Genomic DNA, 13,304 nt, shown 5'->3' with positions numbered 1-13,304 from the left:
TTGGAGACAGACATGACCTGCGTTGCTATTTCCTCAGAGAGCCATGTACTGCCAGCGAGTGGGGCAGACAGTGAACACACACACACATTGAGACAGTCTAGGCTGAAGATTTTTCTCATGGAAAAATCCATGAGAGCAACCTCTGATTCTGAAACTCCTTGAGAGCAAGGGACAGTGCCCCTTCCCGATCCGGCCAAGCGGCCAGTGCTCCAGAGCGGTCACAGATCATTCCAAGCATCCGAGGTTCAGAAGCCCTCTTAGATCCGGCAAGAGCTTACCGCAGCTTGCAGAGGTCCTGCCAGAGTGATCAGAGCCCCTTGCTGCCCACGGGAGAAAGCAGCGGTGCTCTGGAGGTCCATGCCTGTGCCGCGTAAAGAAAGGACGGCGAAGCATGTGGCAAAGGACTCACCGTCAGCACTGAGGCGCTCTGTCCGTCTTGTGCCGAGACTGGCTTCGGCAGCACCGACTCTCACACCAGCAGCACTAGCTCAGAGCTAGCCCAGCACAACTGCAAGCAGCCTCCAATGCCTCCGCTTGGCTCTGTCCACCTCAGCGCCGCAGCGCATCAAGCCTGCCTTGAAGTGCTCGGCACAGAGAGACTCATTACCAAAACAAGCAACTTTGCAGACTTCAGCTTCCACTTCCGCATCGGCAGTGTTGGTACCACCTGAGGCATCCTTTGTCACAGGAGGAAATCAGGATTACTCCTGAGCCAGAGTCACCTACTGTAGAAGCCTTTCCTGCCTCAGTTTCCCCAAGATTTTCAGTGCCACAGTGGACAAAAATACCAGTCATGAAAATTGCCTTAAGACCTCCTGCTTCTGGCACAGTGGAGCCTACCACTCATCAAGTTATTTCACCTCACAAAGCAGCCCCTCCAGTTCAGTGCTTTTCTTCAGCTTCTGCATCAGATAAGGCTAGTAGGCAGCTCTCTCCTGTCCCAGCTAAGAGAGATACACACCACAGAAACCACCCTTCTTCAGTTTCTCCAGTTAGGAGCCACTCACATGATATTCAGTTACCTCCATGGATGTGAGCACCCTGGAATTCTATGCCTTATGACTATGGATACCAGTCCTGGCCTTTCTGGCCTCCTTGGCATAGTTTGGGTCAACAATTTCCTGCTATCTCTGCTTTGAGGGGCAGTTTCCCTGCAACAGAGTGTCTGCAGTCAGCCTGTTCTCCCCAGAAATCTTTAGTTATGGAGTAGCAGCCTCTATTTGAAGAAGGAGAGCCACACATCCACAATGGACCTTCTACTGCAGAACATGTTGACTCTTCTGATGAGGCCATAGTGTCTTCTGTTCCTTCCACAGTAGACGACTTTCAGGCTTTTCAAGAATTTCTAAAGAGGATGGCAGAGATGTTAGCAATTCCTCTGGAGCTTGTGCAGGAAAAATCATATAAATTGTTTGACATCCTCCAACCTTCTACTCAAAATAAGGTGTCTCTGCCTTTTAAAGAAGGTATCCTTGAACCAGCTAAGGAGTTATGGGCAACATCACCTTTATGTTCGCAACATCTGAATGAGCAGATTGAAAATATCAAGTTCCCCCATAGAGTTCTGAGGATTTTTATACTCACCCAGCTCCATCTTCAGTCATAATCATGACTCTTAATAAAACATCCAAGCAGAATAAAACATCCAAGCAGCTTTCAAGAGCTACTCCAAAAGAGAAGGAACCAAAAAAAATGGATCTTTGTGGGAGAAAGATTTATTCCTCGGCCTCCCTTCAAATGAGAATTTCCAATTATCATTCAATGTTGGCCAAATGTAATAACATACAATGGGACAAAATGGCAGGCTTTCAAGATAAACTTCCTTCTGAGTTAAGGAAGTTTCCTTCCTTCTGCTCCGAAGGCATGTTAATTGCTAAAACTTCTTTGCCAACAGCACTGGATGCAGTGGATACAGGGGCTGGGTAGTGGCAGTGGGTAGAGAGATTCTTGGCTTTCTGCATCGGTCCAACTCCAGTACCCAGACAGCCAAGTCAAATATGGTGAGGATTATTTAAAATCTTATTCACCATATATAAAGTTCTACCAATCCCAAAATATTGGACACGTTATCAACCAGGTCAATGAATGTATCAGACTGTACCCAAATACATGCTTACAGCCAGTTCTTATTAACTAATCTAAGATTTATTGAAAAGAAAGAGTGGTTATGGGTAAAAGATCATTATTCATACAGATCTGAATAAAGTTCTTAAGTCAGTTTCATGGTAGAGATGGTGAACTGCTGAGTTGCAAAAAGTTCTTTCCGAATTAATTCCGTCGGTTATAATCCAATAGACAGTCCATGTGCAGAGTCAGTGTAAATTCTTCCATGAGAAATAGCGGGATAATCCAGACTGGCGCTGGAGACCTCAGTCTTGCGATTCAAGCTTCCCCTGGCCAACCTTAAGCAGATCTGCGATGACAGGATCAGGGTCTAGAGTTCTTTTATCAATCTCTGGCAGGCTACTATAGCCTCTTGAGACAGATAACACAGCAGGTATTCCTTGGGTGAAGAATGGGTAATATACATTGTGACTTTGAAGTCAATTCCTATTTCATATGTACACACAGGTAATGAGTTGCATTGATTAGCAGAAGGCGATTAACCATTCCAGCAATTCAGAGACCATTTACTACAAACTTCCAAGCGAAATACAGACAATGACATTATTCCACCACATGTTTTATTTAATTGCTAATATTCCTTTTGTAGCAGACAGGAACTGAAATGTAGCATCTGTAAGCTACATTAGCTACAAATGTAAGCTAATCTGGTTACATTGTTAACATCTAACAAGAGATAGGTAAACATAGACAAATACAATTAGTATTTACCTCTAATTTGCTAACGATATGGAACTCTTGTCCATGGCTTTGCTGACTGTTTGCCACTTCAGTACTTCCCTAATATGTTCTTGAAGGTTGATCTTTAGGGCCCGTAGCCTGCTGACTGTTTAACCCTCGCTGGCTCAGTGTCACACTTGCCTTACAATAATTGTGGTTCTTTGAGATGTGGATGTGCACGTGGATCCCAGGCCCCACACTCCAGCCCCACAGCTCGGAGTCTGACCCTTCAGGCGCTGGATGGCGAAGGAACTGGCTGGCAGTTGGGGTCGCCCCGCCCACCAGGCTTTCAGGAGCGGGAGCACAAGAGCCTGAGTGGTGCTGCTGAGTGAGAAATTTCCAAACTCCTGTGCAGGGGAGGGAGCAGCATCAGTGGGATCCACGTGCCCAGCCCAGCCCGAAGGACCACGCTTGCCGTCAGCTGTGTACGCATTCTTCCAGGAACAGGCTTTTGAGCCCATGGGGCAGGGCTCTCTACTGGGGGAGATTTAGCAGAGTCCCCCAGAGGCAGGGAAATCCTTTCAATCGTCTCTCCAGTTGGTGGTGGGGACCCCTCAGCACTCCCTCTGCGCATCATAGATCTGGCCCGACAGGACTGGAAACTGCATGTGCTTTGCCTGACTGTTCCTGCACCTGTCACCTCCCTGCTCCCTGATGCCTGTCACCAGGCCGTCATGGGTCACAACTGAGAATACCAAATTCAGGACAAACTGCTGAGAAATAGGGCAGACACACCCCAAAACTGGTGGCTATTCTCCCATGAGATATACCAAACCAGCAACAAAAGTAAACTTCTGTTTCACCACACTGACTAACAAGAAGTCAGAAAAGCAGTTTCCGTAGGCGTTCCAGTCCTTGTATCACCACCCAAAACACTAGACTTAAAGATGAGTGGTTCTTTAAAACCAATTTCATCAAACAAAAGAAAAGGAGGACTTGTGGCACCTTAGAGACTAACCAATTTATTTGAGCATAAGCTTTCGTGAGCTACAGCTCACTTCATCGGATGCATAAAGTGGAAAATATGGTGAGGAGATTTATATACACACAGACCATGAAAAAATGGGTGTTTATCATACACATTGTAAGGAGAGTGATCACTTACAGCAGACTTCGACTCCCTCAGGGAACAGATGGCCAGGATCCCCTGGGGGACTAACATGAAGGGGAAGGGAGTCCAGGAGAGCTGGCTGTATTTCAAGGAATCCCTGTTGAGGTTACAGGGACAAACCATCCCGATGAGTCGAAAGAATAGTAAATATGGCAGGCGACCAGCTTGGCTTAATGGTGAAATCCTAGCGGATCTTAAACATAAAAAAGAAGCTTACAAGAAGTGGAAGGTTGGACATATGACCAGGGAAGAGTATAAAAATATTGCTCGGGCATGTAGGAAAGATATCAGGAGGGCCAAATCGCACCTGGAGCTGCAGCTAGCAAGAGATGTCAAGAGTAACAAGAAGGGTTTCTTCAGGTATGTTGGCAACAAGAAGAAAGCCAAGGAAAGTGTGGGCCCCTTACTGAATGAGGGAGGCAACCTAGTGACAGAGGATGTGGAAAAAGCTAATGTACTCAATGCTTTTTTTGCCTCTGTCTTCACTAACAAGGACAGCTCCCAGACTGCTGCGCTGGGCATCACAAAATGGGGAAGAGATGGCCAGCCCTCTGTGGAGATAGAGGTGGTTAGGGACTATTTAGAAAAGCTGGACGTGCACAAGTCCATGGGGCCGGACGAGTTGCATCCGAGAGTGCTGAAGGAATTGGCGGCTGTGATTGCAGAGCCCTTGGCCATTATCTTTGAAAACTCGTGGCGAACGGGGGAAGTCCCGGATGACTGGAAAAAGGCTAATGTAGTGCCAATCTTTAAAAAAGGGAAGAAGGAGGATCCTGGGAACTACAGGCCAGTCAGCCTCACCTCAGTCCCTGGAAAAATCATGGAGCAGGTCCTCAAAGAATCAATCCTGAAGCACTTACATGAGAGGAAAGTGATCAGGAACAGTCAGCATGGATTCACCAAGGGAAGGTCATGCCTGACTAATCTAATCGCCTTTTATGATGAGATTATTGGTTCTGTGGATGAAGGGAAAGCAGTGGATGTATTGTTTCTTGACTTTAGCAAAGCTTTTGACACGGTCTCCCACAGCATTCTTGTCAGCAAGTTAAGGAAGTATGGGCTGGATGAATGCACTATAAGGTGGGTAGAAAGCTGGCTAGATTGTCGGGCTCAACGGGTAGTGATCAATGGCTCCATGTCTAGTTGGCAGCCGGTGTCAAGTGGAGTGCCCCAGGGGTCGGTCCTGGGGCCGGTTTTGTTCAATATCTTCATAAATGATCTGGAGGATGGTGTGGATTGCACTCTCAGCAAATTTGCGGATGATACTAAACTGGGAGGAGTGGTAGATACGCTGGAGGGGAGGGATAGGATACAGAAGGACCTAGACAAATTGGAGGATTGGGCCAAAAGAAATCTGATGAGGTTCAATAAGGATAAGTGCAGGGTCCTGCACTTAGGATGGAAGAATCCAATGCACCGCTACAGACTAGGGACCGAATGGCTAGGCAGCAGTTCTGCGGAAAAGGACCTAGGGGTGACAGTGGACGAGAAGCTGGATATGAGTCAGCAGTGTGCCCTTGTTGCCAAGAAGGCCAATGGCATTTTGGGATGTATAAGTAGGGGCATAGCGAGCAGATCGAGGGACGTGATCGTTCCCCTCTATTCAACACTGGTGAGGCCTCATCTGGAGTACTGTGTCCAGTTTTGGGCCCCACACTACAAGAAGGATGTGGATAAATTGGAGAGAGTCCAGCGAAGGGCAACAAAAATGATTAGGGGTCTAGAGCACATGACTTATGAGGAGAGGCTGAGGGAGCTGGGATTGTTTAGTCTGCAGAAGAGAAGAATGAGGGGGGATTTGATAGCTGCTTTCAACTACCTGAAAGGGGGTTCCAAAGAGGATGGCTCTAGACTGTTCTCAATGGTAGCAGATGACAGAACGAGGAGTAATGGTCTCAAGTTGCAATGGGGGAGGTTTAGATTGGATATTAGGAAAAACTTTTTCACTAAGAGGGTGGTGAAACACTGGAATGCGTTACCTAGGGAGGTGGTAGAATCTCCTTCCTTAGAGGTTTTTAAGGTCAGGCTTGACAAAGCTCTGGCTGGGATGATTTAACTGGGAATTGGTCCTGCTTCGAGCAGGGGGTTGGACTAGATGACCTTCTGGGGTCCCTTCCAACCCTGATATTCTATGATTCTATGACTTAAGATGAGCTATTACCAGCGGGAGAGTGGGGTGGGGGGAGAGAAAACCTTTTGAAGTGATAATCAAGGTGGGCCATTTCCAGCACATTTCCAGGAGTTAACAATAACGTCTGAGGAACAGTGGGGGTCACTGGTCACTCTGGTCACTTGATTTCTGACCTAAAAGTTACTATTCTTCAACAAAAGAACTTCGAAAACAGACTCAACGAGAGACTGCTGAATTGGAATTAATTTGCAAATTGGATACAATTAACTTAGGCTTGAATAGAGATTGGGAGTGGTTGAGTCATTATACAAAGTAAAACTATTTCCCCTTGTTTATTCCTCCCCTTCCCCCCCCCCCCTTCCTCTGATGTTCTTGTTAACTCCTGGAAATGTGCTAGAAATGGCCCACCTTGATTATCACTTCAAAAGGTTTTCTCTCCCCCCACCCCACTCTCCTGCTGGTAATAGCTCATCTTAAGTGATCACTCTCCTTACAATGTGTATGATAAACACCCATTTTTTCATGGTCTGTGTGTATATAAATCTCCTCACTGTATTTTCCACTTTATGCATCCGATGAAGTGAGCTGTAGCTCACGAAAGCTTATGCTCAAATAAATTGGTTAGTCTCTAAGGTGCCACAAGTCCTCCTTTTCTTTTTGCGAATACAGACTAACATGGCTGCTACTCTGAAACCTATTAAGTAAAAGGTTCTTCTGATCCCAAAGGACCAGCCACACACCTAGGTCAATATACAACTCAGATCTTACCCCATAATCTTACCCAATAATCATGCTTTTGCCAGTCCTTTAGTATCTAAAATCTAAAGGTTTATTTATAAGAAAGAAAGAAAGAAAGAAAGAAAAAGTTAAAATTGGTTAAAGGAATCAAATACATATAATAATTGCAAAGTTCTTGGTTCAGGCTTGTAGCAGTGATGGAATAAACTGATGACTTAAGTCAAGTCTCTGGTTGCTTCCAAATCATTGGAAGGTCCTCAGTCCCTTGGTTAGATGCTCCTATTAGTATAAGTCCACAGTCCAGAGCCTTGAGCAGGAAAGAGGCTGGAGCAGGAAAGAGGCAAAATGGAGGTGTTTCCAGCGCCTTTCATAGCTTCTGCCATGCAGAGGGAAATCCATTGTTTCAAACAAAGCCCTCAGCACCAGTAGTGGAAAATTACAGGTAAAAGATGGAGTTTGGGGTCACATGGGCAAGTCACATGTCCATGCCTGATTTCGCTTAGTCCCAGTAAAAGTCATTACCTATACCCCAAACAGCACGTTCTTCACAGGAAAGTCCATTCAGGGTAGGTCGATGTCTTCCATTGTGAGTTAAGTGTTCCTTGATGATCCACTTAATTTGCATAGTCTAAGATGTGCAGGCTAAATACCTTGTTGGAGTTTCCCAGAACAAACACATTAGAAATCCAGGTACAGAGCCAATACTCATAACTTCAAATACAAATATGATCCATGCGTGCAAATAGCATAACCACATTCAGCGAATCACAACCTTTCCGTGGACACCTCACTCGGCAGCTTTTGAACAAGGTTTCCTGCAATTATGTGATAGTGGTAGCAACAAAGATTTCCGTGGTCCTAGTTTAATCAGGTAGAGTCGCAGCCTGTGCCCACTTTCACCCTCTGCCGTGTCAGGCGGGTCGAGACTACAGCGGCCTCTGGCATCCCCAGTGGCTCAGCCGGGCGCTGGGCTCCCCTGCCCGGCTCTGTGGCGGGCTGCTGCTGCCCAACCTCCTGCTTTGGCTGGTTGTTCTCAGACTCCTGCCAGTGGCCAGGCAGTGATGACCTGCACCCTGCAGCCGAGGGACGGGATGACGGTCTCCTGCTCTTTTTGTTTTATGAACAGGTGGTAAATACCTATGCACCTGGGAAGAAGATCTGGCTTGAAGGTATCGGAGCCACCTCAGCTGGAGGCATGAACAATCTCTCGGATTCGTACGCTGCTGGATTCCTGTGAGTTGGGTGGGGGGTGAGGCATGGGACCCACGCACACTCCTACCGTGCAATGGGGTGCGGGGGGGGAGCTGTCTGCAGCTGGGAGCAGGTTCGCAGCTCTGCTGTGAGTGCATATCTCCACGGCTCGTGCTCTGCGCCTGAGCAGTCTCATTACCACAGGCGAGGAGCTCTGGGCTGGCAACAGGGCACATGAGATACGAATCTGTCCCCCTCCTGCCTAACGGATGGAGACAGGAAAGGGGAACAGCCCCACAGGCCCAGGCCGGCCACAGGAATCAAAGCGTGGGACTATTCGGAACAGTCCGATTCCCGGGGCATCTCAGAGCTGGGAGTGAACAAAACCGGCCGGTTCTACCCCTGATTCTGTCTCGAGAGGGAAGGAAAGCGGCTCCATCACTCACCTTCTGACATGCTTGTCTGGCCACAGAGAGACCCGCACCCCTCCCCCCGGCATGTTGCTGGGTCCCCAGCTCTTTGCCCTTTTCTTTCAGCTGCAGACATGCTTTCTCACCGGCACTCACTCCTTTATTCATTCACAGGGGGGTGCAATCTCATCTGAAGGAAGAGCCTATAAAGGAGCTCTGTACGGCTCCAGTTTGGAATCCGGTTTCTTTACATCATAGAAGCCCAAGATGTTCATGGTTCCCAGGGTTTGCTGGCTGGCATGACAGAGCAGCCTGCGGTCTCTTGCTGCATAGTTCCAGTTCCTAGGGTTAGAGCTGACTGCAATAATCGGAGGTTTAGAAGATTATCTTTCTTTCTGGAAAGAGTTGTAAGGTGTGTCTGTAGGTCTATGTAACAGGGTCTACAACCCGCCCCTCTTCCTGGGGCCCGCTTGCTGCCCCCAATAAGGCTCAGAGAGGCTTCAGAGTTGTGCAACACCTGTGTCTTTATTTACCTGCAGTTATCCCACCACCGGTGTTTCTCTATTTACAAGCTTTACAGGATTATTCAACCTCTTTTACAGGCAGAGTCAGCCGTCAGCTAGGAGGCCTCCAGTTCCCTCCCTGACTGGCTTCTCCCGGGCTGCCCCCCTGCCTTCTGACTCCCTCCTGGCCTTTATAGCCCTTGGCTTGTCAGGCCGGCAGGTGTTGCCAATCCTCAGGCCGGCATCAGGCCTTTTCCATCAGCCCCAATCTGTTTCCCCTGACTGGAGCTGACTGGGCAGGGGCTAATTAGGTGCTTTTGCAACAGCAGCCTGCTACAGTCTGGGATGCTTGGGAGGAGGAGGCATATACCAGGACAGTATGGTGTGCGGGGGGATGTGATGGTTAGGGTTGTGCACGTGGGTTGTAGTGATGTGGCTGGGTGTGAGGATGCAATGTGTGTGTAGGGGTGATAGTGGGAGTGTGTATGAGCTCCGGTGGTGGAGTTGTGGACAAGCAGAACTGATGTGTGCAGGGGTGACGTGGTGCGGCAGGACTGGGGAGAGGCACTAGGTATCCAGCTGGTAAAAAATGTCTGAGGTCCCTCAGTTCATCTATGTGGAACAATAAAGTGCTCGACATGGCTTCTGTCGTAACGATCCCGTGGAACGGAGACATTAGCACCTTCATATATTGCCTTCTCCTGGAGCTAGTGCCCAGTGCAAATGACTGGAGAGTGGCCCTTGGGACAGAAACATGCCTTTGGGGGTTTCTTGGCCGGCCACTCAGCAAGTGTGCTCCTCCGGCCACCTATTGACACAGCTCTCTTCCTCTTTCCAGGTGGCTGAACACCTTGGGCATGTTGGCCAACCAGGGCATTGAGGTGGTGATGCGACACTCGTTTTTTGACCATGGACATAATCACCTTGTGGACCAGAACTTTAACCCTTTGCCGGTAGGTGTGTGAGGAGGCTCCTGCTCCATCTGTCTGTCACTGTTACACACACACACACACACTCTTGCATGCACACGCACACACAGTCTCTGTGATTCACCTTCTTGGCCCTTTGAAGTGCGTGGATTTTGTCTTCCCTTTCCTGTTCCCAGTTAGTAAATCAGAGAGAGAAGTTCTTGTCGTCTGTGCCCTTGACCCGTTTCTCAGATGCTTGGCTTCACCGCAAAAACAATCCTGTGTGCAGTCAAGAATCCACTTCTCCTTGTGGCCTGTTTGAACTCCACTTGAAAATGAATTTTTCCAGATCGGTTTCTTTCAGTGCTAATAGGAGACATTAGTTAATGTCAGACACAACATGTTGAAAGCAGATGGGGCAGCTCTACCTCTGGAGCTGAAACTGTATCCAAAATAAGAGACTCTGTGGAACCCGGCGGGCTGAACTTGGGACAGAGGCTAATGCTGCTGGCTAATCGGGGGTGCCATGGGCAGGCAGAGGAGGACATGCAGCACATCACTTTGAGGGGCCCTGTCCCCTGGAGTGGGCAGAGTGAGGGGACAGCCCAAAGGAGGTACCTGGGTTCAGAAGGAAGGGAAAGTGTGATGTAGAAACACAGGCTCAAAGTGAAGAGTGACCAGATCTCCAGAGAGCGCCGGACCCAGGGAGTCGGGGTTGGAATCAGTGCCTGGTTTTAGATTTATAGAAATGAAGCTAAAAGATGTTCACGGAGCAGAGCAGTTCCCATTGATTCAGTGCAAAACCTTTCATTTGTAGCTCTTCAGAAAGACTCAGGCAGCTGTGTGCAGAGCTCCAAGTGCGCAGAGCTCTAATAAAGAAACCGTATGTAAAACTGCTTTAAAGGGGCAGGTTTCCTTTTCATCTTTTCTCAGTCTAATAAATTCTGCACCTTGTAAGTGGAGAACTTGGCACCGCAGAGAGGTGTTCTGTATCTCCACGGAAAGGAATTTACAAGGCTGGTCCAGGGTACCAATCTGACAGCCCTGCCAGCAGGCCCTTGGAATGTGGAGTGGAGATCTGGGAATCATAAGGGCAGCCACTTCAGAGAGCTCAGCATTTGATAACAAAATCCTGCCAGTAAAAAGAGGTGGGTTTTATACTGTGCTGAGATCTCGGGGAGAGTCAGCGAGGGGTCAGAGCCTCCATGAAGTGGGTTTTACAGTTTTCTCCCAGCTAATCAGCTGTTGAGTTGTGCACCTCTGTTCTCGCATCATCAGGTGTCAGGGGAAGACATTTGAGGTCTATGTTTTGGATTATTTCTCCCGAATTCGTTCTGAGGGTAGTAGCAAAGAGTGACTCGCTAAAGCAGAGGGGAATACAATCTCGTGTTGTCCATGCATCCTCAGCTCCCCATTGAACTTCACAATGGGCTCCGGGCTCCAGGAGGCCCCACCAACATGTCCTAATGTGACCCAGACTGATCCCTCTTTCCTGGCCACAGGGGAGTGAGTCTCCCTGGTCATTCATCCTTGAATCCTGTTTGAACTAAAACTGGCTCCTGGGGCAAATGGTTGACGGCTTTCCTCCAAAGACCCAATTCCCCTGGCCAAGCCTCAGCACCTCCATCCCCAGGTGACTCCAGGGCCTTTCCAAACTCCTGTTGAGAAGTTTCTTCTACAGCCCAGAGCTTGACTTACTCTAAGGTCTAGGTAGCAGTGTGTACATGTCCACTAGCCAGCTGGCTCAGCTGGAGCAGGGAGTAGGTGCCTTGAGGAGCCCTCTGCAGAGGTTAAGATGGTGTGAGGTTATGAGCTCCAAGGGCAGGAGCTACAGGAACAAACCCTTGGCTGTTAAAGGCAGCACAGGACTTTAACATGGACTTCATTGCCATTTTAAAGATAATTCTTGTCATAAAGTAAGTGAGCTGCCATCCCCCCTGGAGTAATTGTTTATTCCCTCTCCCACATGCTTCAGAATTAATTCATTTCCCATGCTCCTATATCACCTTCCTGGATAGATTCTAACGTGTGCTTTGTAAAATAATTTATTTTCGCCCCTGTGGTTTAAAAGCGCCCAGGGCAGGTGAAAATTATTAAAGAGTTTAAAAGCTGCAGACATGAAAAAACCCAACAAGACCAGACTGTGACATGGCTGTAGGTGCAGCGGGTGCTATTTTCCCGTGGGAGCGATCCGCGAGATGAAAGCAGCTGACTGTACCTGTGCCGGGAAGCTGTGATGTGAAATATAATCCCCTCGTTAGCTGCAGTGACAAAGACTTTTCCACATGTAGCCTTTGTGTGCGTCAGCTGGCTGCTGAGAGAAGTGCAACATCAACTGCATGATCAATCACTGTGAATGGACCTGGCTGCTCGTCAGCTGGCAGAGAACTTGGGCTGGGCTCGCCGTAGGAGCGCGTTTCTTCTTTTCTTTCCATGCCACTGCCGATCCAGCCTTGTCAGATAAGAGTGCTGGTGCATCAGGCTTTACAGCCCCTCGGATGCTGGGCTGAACTGATCCTTTTACAACAGAGCTCCTTTGCCCCTCCTGGGTGCTGTTCTCGAGTAGCTGGGCTTCCCTTTGAGATCCAGGGATAAGATAGTGATGGGAACAGTCTGTCATTCTGCAAAGTATTTCACCTGTCATTCTGCAAAGTATCAAATACAGATCGTTTGCTCTGGTGCATGCTAAATATTATTAGTGCAATTGACACAAGGGAACTGATCACTTAAAATCCCTGAATCAGGACACTCAGAAACGAATGTTCTCACACACAGCTCAGCCGCACTGCGCATTCTGCCTGTCACATCGTGCTACATTTATGAGCATAAACAGGCATTTCAAACATGGCACAGGAAACCTCTCTGGGGGCTCTGAGCACCTCTGGGTTGAAAATAACAACACTGGCCTGCTTGGCATAGCTGTGGGAATCTTAACTTCTGACTTTCCTGACTGGTTTGCTTTTATTGAAATTCTCCTCCATGCCGCTGTGTTACTGTAATGTTCTCAGAAAAGACAAAGGAAAAGTGAGTGTACAGTTCCCCTTTCTGCACGATGATTTTTGCCAGCATGGGGACTGTGCAGTTAAATCAGCAAGGAAAATCTCTCATGTGGGTATGGGCCTGGTAAAGAAACCCACTCCTTCCCTGGCCATGCTAGCTGTGGTATATCAGTAAAGCGTGTGTGGGAAATGCTCCTCTCCCGCACCATCAGCATTTCTCCAACGGGGAGAGGTCCCGGTGTTTGCTCAGGACGAGCTGCTCACCCAGCACAAAGTTCTCCATTCACCAGATGCCAGTGGCTGGACAGAGCCTTCTGGTTTTTCAGAAAATCACCTCTGGGGTGCAGTCAGGCCTGAGAATCTCCCAGCCCGAGGGGTTTCCTGAGAACGTGAGAAGCCACCAAGAGCAGAGGTTGGACCTGATCACCCACCTTGATTACAGCAGCGTGAGCTGCAGCCCTCCAATGTT

General features: G+C 48.4%; 1 protein-coding gene across 2 annotated transcripts in view; it reads left to right on the top strand.

The window, feature by feature from the left end:
- HPSE2 (heparanase 2 (inactive)) overlaps nt 1-13,304 on the top strand; it is a 280,559-nt gene that overhangs the window by 241,774 nt on the left and 25,481 nt on the right. For both annotated transcript variants that reach the window (XM_043552473.1, XM_037905356.2), the window contains exons 8-9: nt 7,951-8,057; nt 9,767-9,881. In XM_043552473.1, the coding sequence (XP_043408408.1) occupies nt 7,951-8,057; nt 9,767-9,881 (222 nt within the window). The remainder of the gene's footprint in view (nt 1-7,950; nt 8,058-9,766; nt 9,882-13,304) is intronic.

The sequence above is a fragment of the Chelonia mydas genome, chromosome 7, assembly GCF_015237465.2.
Source record: "Chelonia mydas isolate rCheMyd1 chromosome 7, rCheMyd1.pri.v2, whole genome shotgun sequence".
Classification (NCBI taxonomy): domain Eukaryota; kingdom Metazoa; phylum Chordata; order Testudines; family Cheloniidae; genus Chelonia; species Chelonia mydas.
The sequence above is the reverse complement of the archived record's forward strand: the minus strand, read 5'-3'. Positions and strand labels throughout refer to the sequence as shown.